General features: G+C 45.0%; 1 protein-coding gene across 2 annotated transcripts in view; it reads left to right on the top strand.

Annotated features, from left to right (window-relative positions):
* The window catches only part of KIAA1958 (KIAA1958 ortholog), a 66,062-nt gene extending 46,744 nt beyond the window's left edge, over window positions 1–19,318 (top strand). For both annotated transcript variants that reach the window (XM_066988194.1, XM_048051412.2), the window contains exon 3: window positions 9,130–19,318. In XM_066988194.1, the coding sequence (XP_066844295.1) occupies window positions 9,130–10,175 (1,046 nt within the window). In that variant the 3' untranslated portion in view covers window positions 10,176–19,318. The remainder of the gene's footprint in view (window positions 1–9,129) is intronic.
* The last annotated feature ends 2,544 nt before the right edge of the window (window positions 19,319–21,862 follow it).

Genomic DNA, 21,862 nt, shown 5'->3' with positions numbered 1-21,862 from the left:
ATGCTTCACCTCTGCAGTGCCTCATCTAGCTTCCAGTTTGCTGGTTAAGTCTGACAATTGCTGATGTACTCACTTATTTCCTTCTGCCCCAGATCATACAGTAAATAACATGTTTTGAAAGGTCAACATTTCACTGTGTGGCTGAAAAGTCCTGGGTAAAACAAAAGATATTTTCCAGAGTTAAGTATTTAACCTGAAGAAAATCTTAGGCAAAAAGGCGGCTTTTGTCCTTAGCCCTAAATTGAAATCATTACTTCAAGTCTTTCCAGTGGAATTAGCTGTTTTGTTAGGAAATTATTATGCATCTGAATGCAAAGGTACATTGTCAACATAAAGCTGGCATTTACTTCACAGTGTGCATCACATTTTACCACCGACCAATGCCAACAGCACTCCAGTTTCACCAGTCTGCCTGAATGTTTTAGCCTGAGCTCTGAAAGAGGTGCAATTATGTGTGAACATAAAGAAGTGAACAGAGCTGAAGAAAGTTTAGCCAGTTATTCTGAAAGGGAGAGGGCTTCACAAATTTTTAAAAGTTTTCTAATGGTTTTAGGCTCGCTGTATAGAAAACTCATGGAATAATAGATTGATCTGGATTGGAAGGGACTTCAAAGTCCATCCACTCCCAATCCCCTGCCATGGGCAGGGACCCCTCCCACCAGACCAGGCTGCCCAAAGCCCCATCCAGCCTGGCCTTGAGCACTTCCAGGGATGGGGCAGCCACAGCTCCTCTGGGCAGCCTGTGCCAGGGCATCACCACCCTCTGAGTGAAGAATTTCCTCCTAACATCTAATCTAAACCTACCATTTTAATTTAAAGCCACTACCCCTTGTCTTATCAGTACAGGCCTCAGTGCAGATTTTCTCAGGATCTTTCCTACAGGCCCCCTTTAGGTACTGGAAGGCCTCAATTAGGTCTCACCAGAGCTTTCTCTTCTCCAGGTGAAACCATGCCAGCTCGCACCGCCTTTCCTTGAAAGAGAGGTGCTTCAGCCCTCTGATCATCCTCATGGCCCTCCTCTGGACCCGTTCTAACAGACCCGCATCCCTTTTATGCTGGGGGCCCCAGACCTGCACGCAGTGCTCCATGTGGGATCTCACACAGGTAGAGCAGCGGGGGACAATAACCTCCCTTGACGTGCTGACCATGCTTCTTTTGATGCAGCCCAAGACACAGCTGGCTTTCTGGGCTGCAAGCTTTCTCTAAGCTTATTTTTTATATACTCCATATCTATGAGAGTTGGATTCCTGGATCTCAGTCAATTATAGTGAAGATGGCACAGAAAGCTAAAGTCGAGCCAGGGGAGGTTTAGGTTGGATATTAGGAAGAACTTCTTTACCGAAAGGGTTGTTAGGCATTGGAATGGGCTGCCCAGGGAAGTGGTGGAGTCACCATCTCTGGAGGTCTTTAAAAGACGTTTAGGTGTAGAGCTTAGTGACATGGTTTAGTGGAGGACTTGTTAGTGTTAGGTCAGAGGTTGGACTAGGTGATCTTGGAGGTCTCTTCCAACCTAGACGATTCTGTGATTCTGTGATAGTGGGGTCCAAAGAGTTTGTATTTAAAAAGTGCCTGAAAATGCAACAGGTAACATGGAAATAAGAGAGGAATGAGACCAGACAGGTGAACCTGGAGCTGTTTCCAGGCTTTGTTATAATCTAGGTGACTGATTTGAAACAGGGTAGCTAAAATGGCGGATCCCAGTCCCTCCGAGCCCTGAGTACCTTTCACCTGGACATCCCCAAAGTATGAGGTATACAGTTTCTCCAGTGCTCTTCCAAAAGATCTGCTTCTGCTGTTCTCCTGGCTGTGCCTCAGGGAGCAGCTGTGGTTCCCTGCTGTGAAAATGCTGCACAGTATTTGGCTAAACTGGCAGAGCTGGAGTTGGTGTATTTGCTCCTGCTAAATGCAGGTCAAAAAAACAAATGGATCTGGGTAAGCATGACTAGCCCCACTGTTGGGATGCAGAGGAAACAATTCCCATTTTGTATTGCAGCTGTTCACACCAGTGCATTGCAAGACAGCTTCATAAGAAGGTGGGAAACTATACAGTCCCGTGCTCCGTAAATACCACTGTAAGTGTTCAGTGGCTGAAGTGAAATGTAGAGTAAAACAAGAATGCAACACTTTCTCTTTTCCACTAGTCCTGACAAAACTGAAACCAACTAGAAGAAGTGAAGATCATGTGTAGGATAAATTAAACCATTTTAGATGAGAAAATGCATTTTTAGACCCATTGTGTTGAAATATCTCAGAAGATGTCACATCACAGTAGAGAAGGGGGCTACCTTGTGCAAATCAAAAGTCCCTTGAGCACTGCTGATTTGCAGAGTTCATCAGTCACCGCTAGTATCTGCTGTGTAAAAGATTGATCCAATCAGTTATAGGAGGACATAAATTCTTAATCCCTTGTCATGGCTCCAAATTTTCTGGCATTCGAGGATGATGTAGTAGTTCCATTAATATTGATGGAAATTTTATCGTTGACTTTGCACCTTGCATCTTTTAAGGCTCTTGTGGTGAGAAAGTAGTGAAAAAGAGTACAAACTGAATACCAGCACTAGCATCTGAGTGAGCATCAATTAAAGAGACCATTCTGCACCTTGCAAAAAATGTACAGATGGGTAAAGTTTATTTCAGTGACTCTTACTTCGTGGAAATACCAATTTATAAATATTCCCGTGCTCATTTGCTTTGAATCTGTGTTCTTTTTTTCTTTGAGGGTTCTTAATTTTAGAATCATAAAATATTTCACTGATAATTTTGCTGGAGGAGGTTAACTGAATAGAAGCATAATTTGTTTTGGCCAGAAAACCTAACATCTTTTATAAGTGGATTTTAATTAAGAATTTTCTACCATACTAGAGATTTTACATGCTAATGAAAGCATTTGCTGAAAATGTTAAACTGCATGGGGTTTGGCTTAATGTAGTGGAAATAGAGAACTTTAATTGTTAAACAGAATTTAGTAGCAAGATCAGATGGGTAGGGCAGAAATTCAAGAAAAAGTGCAGGAGTACTTTCTCCTGCTTCAGTAATCTGCAGCTAACAAGTTAATCCCTTGAACCTGCAGAGCTCAGAAACTGTTAGATGTCAAGCCTGATGAAAATCTCCAGGCAGTCACAGGGTTTTCCCCCCTCTTTTGACTCTGACTCACCAAGCCTAAGCTTAAATAAATATGATATATCGTGGCAAAGGAAATGCACTTTATTTGGCCTCAGGACTTTCTAAAGAAACAGTTATTGTTGGATATGAAATAATTACATTAAAACGCATGTATTTGTGTCCTAAGCCTTTGACTACTGCATGTGTGTAGGAGTTGCCCCGACAGAGGTGGTCCGTACCAGATACTAAAAATGCCAGAAATGTCGTTCTCCAAGTGCTTAGCTCTCCCTCTCTCTCAGTCTCAGAGTGGTCCTGGGGGTGCTCAGAGACACCTCTACCTGGGAGGCCTCCTGCTCTTACCCTCACCCTCTATTTTCAGGGGTGAGGATGGTGCTCAGTTGGTTATTCCCGTGGCAAAGTGAAAGCCACTGACCATTTTGCGTGCAGAATGGCGGCAGATACCTCGTGGCCGGCCTTGGCAGTGTGCTGGCTGTTAGCAAACACGCATGTGCTGTGTTAGGACAGCAGCATTCAGGTGCTGCCGGCAGGAGGGCTGTAGCACTGCTTGCTGGAGCGTAGCCTCCCCGCTCTGTGACATGATGGACCTTCTCTGCACAGCAGCGCAACTGCTGCCCACCTTGAGAACTTCATCGGCCTGCCAATACCCTCTTGAAAGACAGAAGAAAAGACAGGTAGACTGTGGCTTTCATTAATCGTTTTAGGGGGCTGTTTATGGCTCTGGCCCGTGGATACAGCACCACTGTTTTCCAATAACTGCAGGGTAGGGGCAGGAGCTGACCTGCAAAGCGCTGGTGCTTGGGGAGAGAGCGCTTAGCTCCAGCATGGAGATACGTGGCATCCTTTGTGTGCTGGGCTTTTTCACCTGAATAAAAGCATTTTGGTGAAAGTGGGTCTTCCCCAGAAAGATTTTTCTAGTCAGAGCACAAATCAGGCAGAGGAGACACTGGCTGGTAGTGTGATTGCCATCTGAAAAACCTACATTGCTGGAGTTCTTGTTGACTTCCTTAAGCGGAATTTGAGGCTGTGAGCTCAGGCTCATGACTCCCGCTAATGTTACAGACCCCCTCTGAACATTAACAGTCTGCAGTGGTCTGGCATGAAGAACAAAAGCAAGTGCTTCTCCCTCACCATACGTAATTGCAGAGGAAGTTATGTCCTCTTCAGTGAGAAGTGGTGAGTCAGAGTGTGTTGGTGTGTGCGAGATGAAATAAAAACAACCCCGAGTCTGATAACTCTGCTGATAACGTTAAGTCTTGGCTGCGTTAAGATCAGATTATGAAAAGATCAGACCACAGCTGTTGCTCTGTGGGAAGGATTGTCTCACAGCTGTGGGCTAGCCAGGGACACTCTGCTCCCACTCGGTCATCTGTGTGATCTCCGCCAAGTCACTTTAGGTATCTGGGACACTTAAACTACTTAGCCAGTTTGTCTAACTCTTAGTTGGGAGTTTACCCCAATCCCACAACAAAGTGGGATTTACAGCCTTTTTCTAGCATGTTCTAGTTTTCTTGGAAATGAAACTCTGATACAGGATCAGATAGAAATTACAGGTGCTTGGATCAGACCCTTTGTGTGCTGGTGCAGCTGGGGGACAGAACCTTGGGAGATGCATCTCCAAGTCAACTTATTTTTTAAGTTTCTTCTCCTGGTCTGTAACACAGGGGGAACAGCACTACCAGCTCCAAAGGTTGCATTATTACAAGGAAGGGGTACTACGGATAGCTTGGTTTGGTAAATCAATGACAACAATAATTTTTGGTTGGTTGGTTCAGACTGTTTTACTGGCCAAGACAGGTTACACCATAATAAGAGGGCATCCGTCTTCCCTAGACTCTAAAAACAGACACCAAAGTAAGACTATAAGAAAAGTGCAAGCATATATGACACCTCCCCACTCTCCTGTCCTGAGCGATTTGCAGATCAGGGTGTTTCTGGTTTAGAGATATTGTCTTGTATTAAGGAACACTCTGTAATTATTTTCTGTGCTTTCACCCAGTTTTTGAACCCATGCACACTGAGGAGTTCATAATAATGTGAGCAGTGGATGCCCAAGAGGAAAAAGGTTTAAGTTTGCAGTGGTCAGGGGACTAATGTAGATCTCCACCTATGTTTTCAGTAGTTCCCAGAAGGACCACTGAAAAAATACCCCAAAGGGTAAGCCCTGGCCAAAAGAGCTTTTCATCTCTACTCGGAAAGATGCAGCAAGGTGAGACCGAGAAAGCCTTTGGGAACTGTTAGACTGGAAACACTCCTGTACCAGGACAAGACCATTCACTTTTAATCCCCAAACCCAGAGATGAAGTCGTGTACCTCAGCAGTTCTCCCAGCTTGTCCTTACCATGCCCTTCGATCCTTACCATAACATACATATTTTCAAAAATTCATTGTGATGACAGCTGAGATGCTTTTTAGTCTTGCGTTCCTAATGATTGAATTACTTTCAATTTAGTCTTTCTTTATCCATCAATCCGGATGGATTTGTAAAGGAACAAAATAACATTACACAAACCTAATCTCCTTCTCTGACAAGATAGCAAGGCCATGTGGCTAGAGGAGAAGCAGTCAATGCCAAACATCCAGACTGTGACAATGGCTTCGATTCTGTTTCACCTTATTTCCTGTAGGCAAAGAAGAGATGTGTAGAGTGGACGGGCTTATTGTAAGCATTTTGCAAGAGCTGTTTGCAGACGGCACCCAGGGAGTAATTTTTGTGATCTCCTTGTCCTGGCAAGGGTTATGTGGAAATGACGGAAGATAGGCCTGTTGGTGGGCTGTAGTTTCATTAGTGATCCAAATGGCCCAGTCATGCTGGGTCTGGCTGGGATGGTGTTAACTTTCTTCACAGCATCAAGGCTTTCCCGTTTTTCAGCCAGCTAGTCTGAGTGTAGGCAAGAGGCCGGGGGAGGACACAGCCTGGAGGGCTCAACCAGGTTGACCGAAGAGATGTTCCGTGCCGTATGACATGATGCTTAGCAGCAGGAACTGAAGAGAGGGTTTTGGGGGGAGGTGGGTATTGCTCAGAGACTGGCTGGACATTGGTCTGCTTGTGCGAGGTGGATCGATCACTTGTTCAGTGTTTTTTTATTTCCCCTCTTTCCTACACTTATTCAACCTTGTCTCCACTCACAGATTTTCTTGCTTTTGCTCTTCCTATTCTCTTTCTTGTCCTGCTGGGTGTGGACAGAGAGTAAGTGGCTGTGTGGTGGTTAGCTGCTGAGTGCCAATCACCACAATAATAGGGAATAAAATAATGAAATTAGCAGAAAACATGGAGTTTGGTGATATTAAAAGGGTGTTTGGATAAAATTTGTGTCCCCGTGGTAACTGGAGACGGATAATATGTTTTCTTTCAGCACTATGACATCTTGTTGATTAAATGTGGAAGTAAGATTTTAATGATATGAAGAATTTGGTCTCCTTCCTAAACTGTCACACAGGCTACTAACATTTTTTTTTACTTAAGTAAGGCTCAGCTGCGTTGTCTGCTTTTTGCTGTAGACGGAAAGCACGTGCAGATCCCGGCAGTGGCTCAGCTGATGTCTGATAACTTTGGCTATCTCAGACTCTGTCCACTGGGTCTCACTGGCTCACTGCTTTAGTCCCGTGCCATGAGATATGTGTGATATTTGAGCAGTCCTGTAGGAACATAACAATTCACTACAACTGCAGGCTGGATTCCCAGTCAAAATTGACCTAGCTCTCCCGAATCTGGTGGCAGATAACCTCACCCCATTATCTTCAGCATTTCCCTCCTGCCTTGTGGAGCAACACACCAGAGCACTGCGGGAATGCAGTGTTTCAGGGGCACTGTTTTTGCTCATGCACCTTCAGGAGATCTTTATGCAGCATGGATTTTATAACTGTTGGTTGCAGATCTGGCAATTTCCTTTGCAGATTAAGGAAAGATGCCAAAACATAAATGACTGACTGTGTGTCTCTGCTGTGTTGTGACAGGACATCCTGTAAGAAGTGCTGATTGATGACATGTATAAAACCAAACCATTATATGTGCTGTTTATATTGAAACACTACTTAAAATGTGGGCTGTCAGTCAAAGAACCGATTACTTACACAGTGCTGTAATAAGTGGTGATGGGTGCAGTGAGCAAGGTATCAGAGTAAATGTTTTGTTTCTGAACCTCAAACAGCACTGGCTCTTAATTTCCAGTCTGCAGCTAGCCATAACAAAATGATCTAACCTACCCATCGCTGGAAGCAAGAGACTTCACTGAAGGCTGCTCAGAGCTCTTTGATACTGACATGAAAATTAAAACCAGTTTCTGAAATAGACTGGTTACGCTTTCTTCTTCCCCTTGAGCACAGTTAGAGCAAACCTCAGTGCCCTGTGGCAACGCTTTTCATGGCTGCAGAAGCCTCCAGGGGCCTTGGCTGCAGATCTGCATCTCTCTGTACTTTGCCAGGGGCTTGAGGACCCCTTTCAGCAGGTTCCACTGCGTTATTACGAGGAAGGGGTACCACGGATAGTTTGGTTCGGTAAATCAATGACAACAATAATTTTTGGTTGGTTGGTTCATACTGTTTTACTGGCCAAGACAGGTTATACCATAATAAGAGGGCATCTGTCTTCCTTAGACTCTAACAACAGACACCAAAGTAAGACTATAAGAAAAGTGCAAGGATATATGACACCTCATGTCTCATGCATCTTCCTGGTGTGTATGTGGGGTGGGAAACACCTGGTGAGTGCTGCATGGTGCCACTGAAGCACAGACACCAGGATTCCCTCTTGCTGTAAGTCAGGTGAAGGGACACCAAAATGTATGTTTTGTTTGCAGTAAGATAGAGCAGAAAAGAACTTGCTTTTTTCCCTCTTCTGCTTATTAAGTGGGAGAGAGGAAAAGGACGTTTGCTTTACAAGTACAGAGAATTGTCAAATCATTGGAATTTTCCTTCTTTGCGTTTGCTTCTCATCACTTTCTAAAACCATTACAGTTTGTCCTGTCTGTAATGACACTTCCTCCTATCTGCGTAAAAATTGCATCCTTGTACAGATAGTTTCCATATGCCAAGAAAACAGTCCATAAATACACACATCACTTCACAGTAAAAAGCTTTTCCTTTTATGCTAATGATCAGACTGAAAAATCATTTGTCATTAAAAACCATATTTGCTGAGTACTGTGCTTTGATATGCCACTGATTGTAAGGACATTTGAGTATAGCTTTATGGAGCAATATAAGGTTGTTTCCTGAATTTGATTTTTTCTGCAAAATGAAAAGGAACGGTCACAATTGCACTTCTACTGCCAAGGTACAGCTTGATTATGTAGAGAGACTATATAATCATGTTAAGTACTGACAGTTTTATTCCATATCTTCTAATGTGAAGTATAATCTATTTTTTATTCGTGTACATTTGTAAATTACACATTGCTCTGTGGTACTTTTACCTCCTAACTCCCTTCCTAGGATGTGCTGCATTGCCTTGTACTGTACACTTGTCTATATTTGTTTAGCTCTTTAAAAATGTCTGATTAAAGATAATTGTCATGTGATAAATGACTTTTATGGCTTAAGTTATGACTTAAAATGGCTTTAGTTATTTTTTGTAGAAAAAAAATCGGAACCAGTACAACCTCTGGTTTCACAAATGAGGCAATTCACAAATGGGCTCACTACTTGGAACAGGCCCTGCACACAGCACTGGAATCCACAGAAAAGCCTTCTACCTTGCATTTGTTGTAAAACGTAGATTGCCTCTAATCCCACTGTTTTCCACAAATTTCCATGCACAGAACTGTGCACCAGTGTCATGAAGAGCTCATTTTGGTTTTGTGCCATGCTCTGGTAACATCATTTGTGAAACTGAAGTTGGCTTTTCAGTCGTATGACAGGTATGTAATGATGTTTTCCAGTGCTCCTTGTGCAATTAATTTTATTTTTTTTCCTCTCCTTTTAAAGGAAGTTTATTTTGGGGAAAAGCTTGTTGCGAAAACTCACTGCTTCTTCTGCTTTGTTTTGTCTTTCTCCTTCTCCCTCCTCCAGACCAGGATGAGAGAGCAGCAGAGCTCAGCAGGGAGCAGAACGAGAAGACCTTTCGCAGCACACAGACGGCTCTCCGCAATTTCCGCGAGTTCCTCATCTCCAAGTATCCTTCTGAGACCCGAGAGATCTACGTCATCCCCTGCAAAGAGCTTGATGCCTATCTTGCTTCCTTCTTTGTGGATGCCAGGCAGAAGGATGGGTCTGAATACGAGCCGAACAGCCTGGCCAACTATCAGTGTGGGCTAGAGCGGTATCTCAAAGAGCACAGGTATGGTTACAGTATTACCAGGGATAAGGAGTTCAAAAGGTCCCAGGAGGCTCTAAAGCAAAAGCAGATAGAGCTGAGGTGTAAAGGAAAAGGAAACAAGCCACACAAATCCATGAAGCTCACCTTTGCTGATGAACTTATCCTGCGCAAAAGAGGCTTGTTGAGCCGGTACAATCCCGAAGGGCTCCTGAACCTTGTCTGGCTGAACAACACTAAGGCCTTCGGACACTGCACAGGTTTTCATGGGTCCACCCTCAAGTGGGGAGACATCCGGCTGCGGGTGACAGAGACGGGGCTGGAGTACCTGGAGTGGATGGGACCGGACAACGGAGACGTCAACGCCAAGAGCAAGAGAGGCGGGACGGACTCGCGGGTGTACGCCACCCAGCACTCGCCGCAGACCTGCCCCGTGCAAGACTACAAGGAGTATGCCCAGAGGCGGCCTCCAGCCATGCGCTACGAGGATGCGCCTTTTTACCTCTCCATCAAACCCGTCGTCAACTTGGCTGCTCTTCACTGGTACAACTGCCAAGCCCTGGGGAAGAACAAGCTTGCCAAGATGGTAAAGACGATGTGCGAGAAGGGCAACATCCCCGGCAGGAAGACCAACTTCAGCGTCTACCAGAGCTGTAGCACGTTGTCAGAAGCGCAGAGCAACCAGCTTGTGCTGATCTGCAATAACTTGAGCCAGCAGGCTGCCCAGTCCATGGCAAGCCACTCCAATACTGGCAACTTCATAGTGTCAGCGTCCTATGACTCTTCCTCTGACACAGCTTGAAGAGGGGTATGACCTGGACAGATTTTTCTTTTCCAGTTTGTTTCAAGCATTGAATTTGTGCCCAATAATACGCATCAACTGTGATTGTACACTATTCTCCCATAGCCCTCTCTCCAGTGTTAATTCACTTTATAAAAATATATAAATATATAATATATTTTTCTTTTTACGAATAAGTCAATAGAAATAGTTTAGTATTACTAACATAGTATTTATAGTGTTAATACAAAAATGAAAGTTACTTATGGGTTATAATATAATTGCAGATTTTAAAAGGACAAAAGTGGTTCTCAGGCAACACAAGATAGACTGGAAATACCATTTTTAACATGCACACATCGGTGACTGTAGATCCCCAGGGAGGCTTATGTAGCAATTCTATTTTAAAGCATTTTTTTGACTTCTTATTTTAACATGGCCTCCTAGAGTAGAGACAAATGTATTACTGGCTGCTGCTCCTTACCTGCTGGCTTGTTCCTGATTAGCAAGACAAGGAAATAAGAGATACAACAATGTAAGTTTGTGAAAGCATTAACAACAATTTTTACCTTCTTTTTTTTTTTTTTAATTTTGTTTCCTGAGGCTTTATGCCTGATGGAAAAGAAAAATCCTGAAGTCAGCTAAAAGCTATTTTCAGCTTTTGTTTCTGTTGATGATTTTTTGTGATCAAAATGTCACTGGTCTTTAGACTAAAAGGTACTATTATTTTCAACAATAAGCAGAAGCATAATGGCAAAAGCAGTCGTACAAATAATTTTAACTCTTTAAGCACTGGTCATTAGTATTTTGTCACTGTGTATACTTAATGTAAAATCTACTGATTTGGAGCCACTCTTTCAGTATTCTGGGGAATGCAACAGTTCAGAAAAATCCATAATCTTATTTCAAACTATACAGAGAAAATGCATTAAATATGTCTTAAGCCATCACTTGAAATCCACAAAAAATAACATAGGAAGTATAAGGATAGTTTGATATTTACTTCAGAGAATGAAAAATCTGAATAGTTTTAAGCACTGGAAAACGATTTGAAATCACCTACACATAATCTATTTCCATTGCAGACAATGGAAAATGTGTGTTTGACTCTGAAGGCAGAATTTGGTCCTTAAAGCCTTGAAATAATGAATGCTATTGTCCCAACATTTGACTTTGCAAAGTAACTGTTTTTTGAGTACAGGAAAAACACTAACAAATATTTCGGTAAACCGTTATAGTTCTTGACCTTTAAATTGACGTACAGTATCTCTCAAGTAATTCACCCTAGCTTATTCAACATTTCAGATGGAAATGTTCCACTAGGATATTCTAGAGATGTGACGAGTCTGTAGACAAGTCCGCCGGGGTGGTCTGGTGTCCTCTGAAATCCGTGAAGGACTCAGCCTCACCTGACTTCCCATGGATGTTGGGTGGGTCAAACTGTTACTGAGGACTTGTTTTGGTTTTGCTTTTCTGTTCCCTTACGCTTGTTTGCTTTCATTCGTTTACATTCCTTCATACCCTTTACATTCTTTAAATCTGCAACAGTGCAGTGACTTTAATCATAACTTATTCCAAAGAAAGGGTGAAACAAAAGTAGCAGAAAGAAATAAAAATAACACACCTGGTGCCATGTAGCACTTGTGTTCGGTGCTGCTAGGATGAGACGTTCCTGTCACGTGAAGGAGGTGGCAGACTGCCTGTACCTCACGTAAGCCTTATTGAAGGTCCATTTTGGGCAGGGGTGGGTAGCAGATGGTCCACGGAAGGTCTAAGAATGGAGATTTCCTCTCTAATGAGCATCTGGCCTCCCACCCAGCTCCTTGCAGGTGACACAGCCGGACTCAGGCCCCAGTGTGCTCCACACATAACAAAGCTGGTACACAGCCTTGGTGACCAGGGCCTGGGTTGTCGTCAGCCCGGCCATTTGCAGGGCTGTTGTCACTGTCCGTGGGATCTCGTTGCCCTGGGGGGCCAAGGACTTGGGCAGCTGGTCTTGGTTGGTGCTGGGTGCCATGCCAAGGTACTCGCTGGTGGTGCCAGCTGAGGGGCCCAGCTGCTTGGTCAGGTTTTGCTCTCAGTTCCCTCACATCGTTGCTCATCTCAGCACTTGAGCTTGAAAGGGAAAGAAGCGACCCCATGGCGTGGCTGTCCCGTGTCGCTCCTCAAGCCCTACAAAGCACGAAACCAGACCTTACAACCAGATTTTGGGTTCCCGGCTCCATGTATTGTCGGAGTTGTTTTATACAGTATTAGGATGGCTCGTGTTAGTGCCTTGTCGTGCTGAGGCAATGTCTCTGATAACCTCGGCCTTGCAGGGCATGTCGGCAGCTTTAGTGTCTGGTTGGGTGACAAGGTGTGGGGTACGTATGCTTACAGCCTCGGCGTTACAGAGCGTATGTTTTCTGCTTCGTGGCATCTGCACTAATGCCAGCCTCCAGTTCACGCTGATGGCAGATTGCCTGGCGAATTCTGACCGGGCGGCCCCAAATAGACTACTTGTTGAAGCAGTTAAAGACATATGGCCAGAATATGATACCCAAATAATATCATACTCCCAGAATAGATACATTAGGTCTGAAGGGCGTTTAGCACAACGCGTTACCCAGTCTTCATTTGTGGACAGTTGCAAGGAGTTAAGTGACGACGGCCTAATGAATTGCCGTCTGTATTAAGCTCCGGGGAGTGTTGTTAACCCACTGGGAGAGCGACTTCTGATTTGAACTACTGCCATGTCTTTGTCTCTTGTTGGCAGGAGCGTAGGTGTCCCAGTTGCTGTGCTGCTGCTGACAGACGACAATTCATTTGCTTGTAATTGTCTCCCCGTACTCTGAGGGTGTCAAAACCTGCTCCACCAGTAAGTTAGTTACACGCTCACCGCGGTGGTGTGGATATTCCTTGGTGAAAAGCCATAGCAGCATGGTCAGAGGGTGGTGCTGCACTCTCACAGGCCTTCCTCTCTGCATTAGCAAAGGACTGGGGTGCCCTACCCTGGCTCTTGGTACCCGGTACCTCACCCTGAAATCAAAAGAGCAGCTCGCTACACACTGCTCTGCTCCTGCCCTGCTGGCGGCCGGGAGGGTCTCTTGCAGAGATGTGCTGCAGGTGGCTGGTGGTGCTCCTGACTAAATTCTGCTCTGATGTAAAAGCTGAATTTGGGCCCCACAGTATGGGCTGTGGTTTTCACAACATGGGGTAGCCGTCTCCAAAACGGGGCTCTGCTTTCTCCTTCCTCTTGCCCTTCCTTTTTTTTTCTGCCATTCACTTTTCTTTAATCTGGTGTTGGACCTCTTCGATGAGTCATTTCAGCTAGCTAGCCCAGCAGGAAGTATAGCACAGAAAGGGGAAAATCAGATAGTTTTCTGACAGATTACTGAGTTGAGTCTGCTCAAAAATTAGTGTTCAGAGCCAGCAGGAGAGACAGAGGAAGACATTCCCTGTCAGCATCAAAGTCATTAGATTGCATCTATTGCAGCTTTAGAAACCCACCAAAGGGATAACACAGATGGAGAGCCTTCTGTATGGTTTGCAGACGTGTTGGTTGCCTTCAGAACCATCTACCAGCTCTTGAGAGATGCGATCAGTGCTTCCAAGAGCGCAGTTTAGCCTTGTACTCTCTGTGTCCCCTAGGAAAGAGGCAGAGTGCCGATGCGAAGGCCTGCAGGCTGTGTGCATGGGTCTGTGCTGGTTTTACTGCTCTCCTTCCCAAGTGGCCTGCTCGTGGCGCTGAGCCAAGAGTCAGGGAGCATGGGGGTGACACATGGGCACTGCTGCCTTGATCAGGATGCGGCTGGGCACAGCGCATGTGCATGTCTGCTCACGTGGTTGCACATTTATCTGGGAAAAGCTGACAGCAGGCTTCAGCTCAGTTTCATTAATCGTTCGTGCATGTGTTTATGGTACTGTGGGTTTGCACAATGTAATTCTGTCCATGCCAGTAGTTGGTACTGAAATCTGTGATATCTGGGTGTTGCAAACTGCCTGTTCCATTTTCAAATACAAATTTATGCAACAAAATGTATATTTAAGTGCAGGAGAATGAAATACTGTTGTGGGCTGCCATGTAGACTAAATTACAAGGCATATCTAAAGCAACGGCACATACCTTGTTCATTTACATAGTGCAATAATTCTATGATAGCACCCATGCTATTGAAATATAGGACAATCTAACAATGGAAATAGTGTCCCTGATGCACATTCTCCTTTGTGAAGAATATCAACACCTTCGAGCTATTTTGTGTTTTTACTTTTAGAAGCTGCTGGTCACTGGTATTCAGTCTATAGTGTAGTTGCCCTCTTATTTCTCTTAGAAAGGTGAGTAGAAAAAAGAGATTCAAGCAGCAGGTTGTACTGCTGCGTGTGCTTTTGTCGCACGTTTTGTGGCTGCATCTCCCACCACCGCTCGCGCGAGCGATGTGTGGTGTGAAGGTGCAGATCAGGAAGAGCAGGTGTTGTGTCACTCCAGAGCCTGGGCTGCCCTGAGGATGGGGGCAGCCGTAAAGGAAACTGAAACTCCTGTTGCACTAGGTTTCCTTCCTGCCCAGCTCGTATTTTACCCTTTTTCCCTCTGTCTTTGTGTACCTGCCATAAGTGCATTGACTGACATGACTAGCACGCGTGGTGCGTGGGCTGATTATTCCTCCTGACCATAAGCTGCACGCGACTGTGACTGACTGACTGGTCCCCCCCATCCCTGGCGTCCCTTTCACCGTCCCTCTGTTCCTCTACTGTTCCCCTCTCCCAGCGTTTGTGACACGAGGGGAAGAGGACTGCTCAGTGCAGGGCAGCTCCTGGCCCACAGTTCCCTCCCTGCTACCAAGTGACCTTGTGCTTTGGGGATAACGCGCTCAGGGCAGGCTGCCTCGCTTCGGGTACGCGTGGTAGGTGGGATACCGCACACCAGCACTCCGCAGCCTGGCGTCTCTCCTCTCTGGACACTCTTCTTCTCTGCTTTCTGTGGGAGTGCTTTCAAATCGCGAAGTGAGGTGACATTCAGTGGTGTGTCGAGGGCCAGTCCCACGTCTGTGCCCTGTTTGGCCTCTGCTGACATCCTTGAAGAGGAGCAAGGTGACCGCTCCTCGGCAGCACCTAAATCCTGGGCTCGCTCCGTAGTGGAAATCAAATCATTTTAGGTGGTGCAGGCGAGGGGGAAGCGGGAGCTCCCTGGAACTCTCAAAGGCCACGTGAATGTATGGGGAGGAGGAGTGCCGACGGGACACAGAGCCGTGGTTTGATTTGCCTGAAATGAGCCAATTCGCGCCTCCATGCGAGGCTAGAGGGGGATTCAGCTGTGCGCTGTTACGTGCGGCTGGCAGTGGATCTGCACTTTTTAACGAGGATTCTTTGTTAGACGTTCATGTGGTGAGGTGGTTGTTTTGCCTAACGTGAGTTGCTGTCCTTGTTCTTAAGAGAGGGGATGTTTTTTTTTTCCTTTTATTTCCGTGCTTTCGTGTATGTGCTGAATCTGTATGCTCTGCTGAGGAGGAGCATGGAGAGGAGGCAGGCCACCACAAGGTATGGCTATCTTCACAGCAGAAGAGCTCGGACTGCGCTTTCTGGTGATGGTCCCCACGTGCCCGGCCTGCCTCGCTGGTCAGGAGCAGTGCCACCTCGGCTGGTGTCTCCCAGCACATCTGCTGGCTCTGCACGCTGCACCACCCTCCGAAAACCAGGAGCCCTTGGCCAGCTGGACACGGCCACCCATACCGTGTTGGTGAGCCACGCAGGGGAAGGCTCTGAGCACAGCTACACGATGGCACCGGCCCCGTGGTGCGTGATGGACGGTGTATGACTGACACACAAGGCTGTGCCATACCTCCTCGAGGGGTTTGGAAGGCTGGGGGCCGATGGGGACACGGGGGCTGGTTCTCCCCTCTGCTCCACCTCTTTTGCAGCTGATGGAGTTGTCCTTCCGAGGAGAAGCCGGGTTTCCCAGAGCTGCCAGCTCCACCGGTGCAAAGCGAGTGCCAGCCACATCCTCCCCGCTGCACGGCCTCTGGCGAGGCCCTGCGGAGCTCCAGCACCTCATCTCTTCCCAAAACCAGCAGAGAGGCATTTACAGCGTCAAAGTCACAAAGCTCCACGGCTTAGAGGCGTCTGCGAGCTTGCTGGAAAGTTTGACAATAGCCATTCACTGGAACATGTTCAAAGCAGTGGGGATGTCTAAAGCTTTAACTCCTAATCTGATGGGGGAAAAAAATATGTTTGGCACAAAATTTGCTTGTTATGTGAACTGATGGGTTTTAACATAGTCTCTGGAGTCTGTGTCTCAAGGGAGGAATTTATTTTCTCTGTTTTCTCACTGAATTGGTAAATGTTGGTTGGTAATACAGGTGAAATTCTATTTGTTTTATTATGAAAATGCCATTAAATAAGCTGTCTGTGCGTTGGAAATGGACTTACTGTTTCAAAGGGATTAGGACACTTCTACCTAATCTTCTACTCTGGTGCTCAGCATTCATTACACAGCAGTCACTAGTGTCTGAAAAAATCAGCACCTTTTCAGATTTTCATTTGATCTGTTGTAATTAATAGAAGATCACAGTGTTTGGGATTTTTTAAGAGCCTGGTGAGGTAGGTGCTAGCATCGAAATTCAGCGGGGTAGAGTTTCAGTGAGAACAGGAAGAGGTGTTTAGCTCTTTCACATTGCTTGGGGAATTCCAGCCTTTGGGCTTTTTGGTTAGCACTGTTTTATACAGTCCATAAATGTCAAGCAAATAACCAAACAGCCACGCGAGGGGAAAAGAATCAAGAAAATGCAAAATGTTTTGGACAAAAGTATTGTATTGTGCTAGAAAAATGAAATATCGACGTTAATTTTATAGACAGTATCTCTGCCATTTCAGCTGTCCTTTTTGTGAACAGAGAAGACTTTCTAGCATTCCTCACTGCTAAAATCTGATCTGCTATCTGAAGGCTGTAATCCTGCTGAGATTGTCCTCTGCATCGTTACAGCATGTTCTCAGTTGGCCTCAGTCATGGGTAGCCTTTAGTCCCGGGTCTGCTCCTGCCAAAATTCCCCCTTCCCTTCTTTACTATCAAGCATTTAATGCCCTTGCTTATGGTTCGGGTCCTGCGTCAAGACTGGGCTCCTCTGCACGGGGCTGGGATGGAGTGGGGTGGGTGTGAAATGCGGGTGCAGAAATACCCACAGCGCTCAGACATGCAGGCAGATTGTGGCATGAAATGTGTTACAAGAGCCTGAACACTGGCACGGGGAGAAGCGGTGGGAGCCCAACAGCAGCGCCTGCGACCTGGTGGTGCTGCTGCTGGACAGGACTCATCTATCTGCGTGTCTTGGGGTCATCTTGAGACCTGCCGGAGCAGACCAAGTTACTCGAGACAGAAGAGGGCAGGATATCTAAGGGTGAAAGGCACTGGGAAAGCCTGGCAAATGCAATAAAAGTTTTTCTCTTTCTCTCTCTCTCTCTTTTTTCCTTTCTTTTTTTTTTTTTTTTTTTCTGAAGAAGGCAAGCATAATCCTCATCTTTAAGCTGTCCTTTAATATCCTACTTTGTTTTACACTGGAATTATAAAACCATTTCCGTTTGTTTTAATTATCTGCTGACTTTAATTCTGCCTTTGAACAGTATTTTTGCTATGACAACCCTTGCTATCATGGTGACTGGTGCTAGGGAAAAAAAAAGTAAGGCTTTTATCTTTCCCTGCATGCAATGTTTAATCTTTCTAATCTTTTAATGTGAATGTGTTTTCTCCCATTTTGAAAATTGACAAGATTAGTACTGTTTCTCCCAAAACAGGAGTTCAAAAACGTGTTTTGCTCGAACCTAACCAATACAACCCATAACCAACACATAGCATCGTCTGGGAATTCTCCTAAGTGGCCAACCTGTCCATACTCAGAGCTGAACCTGTCTCTACGGCTAACTTCCACGTAACGACTTTTGTAACTGCCTGAATTATAAGGACAACTCAGCTTTTTTTAAGAAAAGTTTGTAAAAAGGTAGTTTTTGTTAATTCTTTTTTTTCGTTTTATAAAAAAAAAAAAAAGTATTTGTTAAAAGATTCACTGTTTTGCCAAATAAGAATAATATTTCTATGCATCGTGTGATTCTGTGACGTTGCTGTTGAGATTTTGCATGTTTTCTAGGCGTTCTGACATCTATACATTTATGTGGTACTTGTAGAAATGCTAACCATTGCTGCTATAATCACCACCGTTGTAGTTAACTGAAAACTGTACTAAGGAGCTGTGCCAGTTGACAGATTTTTTTGTGTGTGTGTCATGGTAAAACTCCGCGTTCTGCTGTTCGTTTCCTGTTTTAAGCCAGTATTTAGTGCCTTCTGTAGAAGGAATCAGTATGTTGTGGTAGACAGGAGGTGCCAAACTTCTAGTGTCTTGTTCTGAACAGATGATCACTTATCAGCTTGACGCATTAAAAAAAAAAAAAAGTAAAAAAAAAAATCTTGAACACTCTTTCTTTAGTGTCTTCTCATTAATTTTAATTTAAAAAAAAAAAAAAGCCAACAACAACTTGATAGAGCTAAAAAGAAATGATCTCCCTCAGTTACACCTCCTGTAGCAGCCTGCCAACTGTGAAGGCGAGGGGTAAGAGGGAATGCGCCGTACCCAAATGTTCCTGTTGGTAACAGATCTAGTGATTAGCCAAGCCTGCGCGAGCTGTTGCGGAGCATGCTAAAAATGCCTTTTAATGAAAGCAGTCCTCTGATTACCATGAGAAACTGTTAGCTCTCGTGACAGTTGTGAGCCTGCTCTTGTAAACAAGTGTCAGCCTGGTCAAGTGGTGGATTCCAGCCCCTTTTCCGCCTCCGCTGAAGCCATACGTTGCTGCCAAATGAGCCTTGGATGAAATTCAAGCCCACGATTTTTGGTCTAATTCTTTCCAATTGCTTTCACGGCAGACGAGCTCTGTTTATCGAAATTCTGACATTGCATTTTCAGTTCCTCTTCCACCTTCTCCTTAGAATCTGGCAGTGTAGTGAATACACACACACACGCACGCAGAGTTCGTTTTGATTTTGATAAGATTTTGACAGGCTGAAGTGATACCATATTGTAGTTGTACAACAGAAACCAGCCGGAGGGAAACGCGAGATGTTCATCTGCCTGGCGCATGGTTCATCTGCCACCAGGCGTGGTCAGCTGCACATAGGCTGGTCCTTAAAACGCTATTTTATATGGAAAAAAAAAGAAAAGACTAGCCATCAGTTTTGCATCTTTGCATACTGAGGGATGAAAGTCTGTTAAAGATCTTGAGAAGGCTTTTCAAACGAGAATACCAAGTTTCCAGAAAAACTATGTGATTGGGAAAATAACAGTGAATCAAATTCGACATTGCTGGTCCAAAGGCACGTCGTGTGGGCGAGACTGAGGACACCTGGGTTGTCTGGTCTGGAGAAGAGGAGGCTGGGAGGCGGCCTCATTGCTCCCTGCAGCTCCTGAGGAGGGGAAGGGCAGAGAGAGGTGCCGGCGCCTGCTCCCTGGTCACACATGGCAGGCAACGAGGGAGGTCACAGAGCTGGGCCGGGGGAGGCTCAGGTTGGGCATGAGGGAAGATTTCTTCACCGTGAGGGTGGTCAGACACTGGAACAGGCTCACTGGAGAGGTAGTTGGTGCCCCAAGCCTGTCAGTGTTCAAGAGGCATTTGGCTGATGCCCTCAATAATGTGCTTTAACGTTTGGTAGCCCTGAAGTGGTCAGGGAGCTGGACTCGATGAGCTTTGAAGGTCCCCTCCAACTGAACTACTCTAAACCTTTCTAAAGATCTCAGCCTTCCAAAAGTGATTAGGCTGTTCAAGGCGTTTGCAGCACTCAGTTCCCATCACTGAAGGCTCTCTTCAGACATAAAGAGCTGTTTCATTACCCTTTATAAATTGGTGGCTTCTTCAGGCACTTTCTGCCAGCTGAGACCAGCTGCAATGTGTTTCTCTGTTATTTTCCTTCTGTGGTAGCCATGTACACAAGAACACATACCTCCGTTTGTGTCCGTCAGGAGGTTTGACCCCACACCACTCCTGCCTGCATGGCCCTAATATTAAACAAGCAAGATAGGGACAGAGGGGCTTACCTCCTGTGCTTCTGCTTATAGCTAGGCCTTAGTCCCCACAGTCCCACCAACTGCACAAATTGGCCTACCAATTGGTCTTCCTAGCTTATTCCACACATTGGCCCAACTTGCCCAGGAATGTATCCAGTTCCTGAAGCACAGCGGTTGTTTATTCCCATCTTCTTCTCTTTGGCTGTGAGGATGGATATATTTACATTTTCTTCAGCTTGGATTTGAATCAGGAAAGCAATCAATACCATCTATTTAGCTCTTTGCAAGCTGGAAATGCAGTTGTTATTCTACAGGTGCAGTCCTGAAATCAGGTTTTAGCCTGCTGCCTGTGGTGTGTCAGCAATTTTACTGGCATTTGTTCATTTTTCACTGCAGTTCACCAGTTTCAGGAAGCAAACTGGCTGATGCTAACACTGTGGTGGAATAGATACCACCTTCCAATCACTGTGATGCCTTCTGTGTATGTGTCGTCAGTCATATGCTCTTGTAATTTGTAATTGCATTTTGTCCAAAGTGCAGGACAAGCTTTTTGCCTTTTTTATTTATTTATTTTTAAACAAACAAACAAACAAAAGCTATAGCCTTCAAATGTGTGCAGCTGAAAGAAGCCAAGAGAGAACGAATCCAAACCCCATCCAAACCCCAGCAGAATCTGGGGACTTACTTGGTTTACTTTGCAAGCCCCAGCTGTAAACAGCTAATTAAGAAAGAGATTTGAGCATGAGCAGCGATACATTTCTACCACTAAAATGCAGTGTTCTGTGCATATGGCACCTTCTAACACAAATCTCTTGCCCCTGCATTTGGGACTTTATATATGCAATGGTTTATTAGGGAGAAGTAATATTTTGATGCATTTTAATGCATTAAACTTTGCAAATTGAGACTATCTCAGAGGATGAGAGATGTTTTTTTCTTCTGAAAATGTCAGGAGAGTTGTCAGCCAGTCTGTTTTCAGAGCTACCTGCTCAACCGCATTGTCCTCAAACTTCATTCTTTCTGGAGTTGCACAGGGACCTGAGAAAAATGAAGAAAAAGGCTTCACTGATGTAAATGAGGAAGGATTTCGTAGCCTACTTGAGCCCTTCATACCCACCTGTGTTTCCAGGGTTGGCAATCCTTTAACTTGGTAGGTGGATAAATTTTGACCCATGCTGATGCCACGTTACTCTTTCTGCAAAAGATTGTGAAGAAGCAAACTTCAAACTGGATAAAATCCTTGGAAGGTGAAGACCAATATCATCAACAAAGTTGTCTGAGATTTGTGCCAGTCGAGAACTCTATTTTAGCGTTTGTGGGTTGATGGAGTTTTGGGTTGTTTTTTTTGTTTGATTTCCTGCTGCAAATCCCGCCACCCCTCTTTGACTGGGATGGAGTAAAGGTATGTTTCACTGCTGTCTGTTTCACCACCCTTCAGCTAGATGTCTCCTTTGTCTCCTTGAAAAATGTCCCTTTAGTGTTTGCGTATAAAAGTACACTTGATAAGAAGGAAGTAAAACCAAGAGGTCTTTTTTTTGTCTTTTTTTTTTTTTTTAATGGTGTCTGAATTTCACCCCTTGCTCAGTTGTGAGAATATTGGGCTTTAGAAGAGAATGAGTTCGCTTGTGTATTAATTGAAGTATGACATTCAGTTTTACTGATCTGCAAATTCCAGAGATATTCTGA

Source organism: Anser cygnoides, chromosome Z (assembly GCF_040182565.1).
Source record: "Anser cygnoides isolate HZ-2024a breed goose chromosome Z, Taihu_goose_T2T_genome, whole genome shotgun sequence".
Lineage (NCBI taxonomy): Eukaryota > Metazoa > Chordata > Aves > Anseriformes > Anatidae > Anser > Anser cygnoides.
This window is presented reverse-complemented; position numbering and strand designations above follow the sequence as displayed.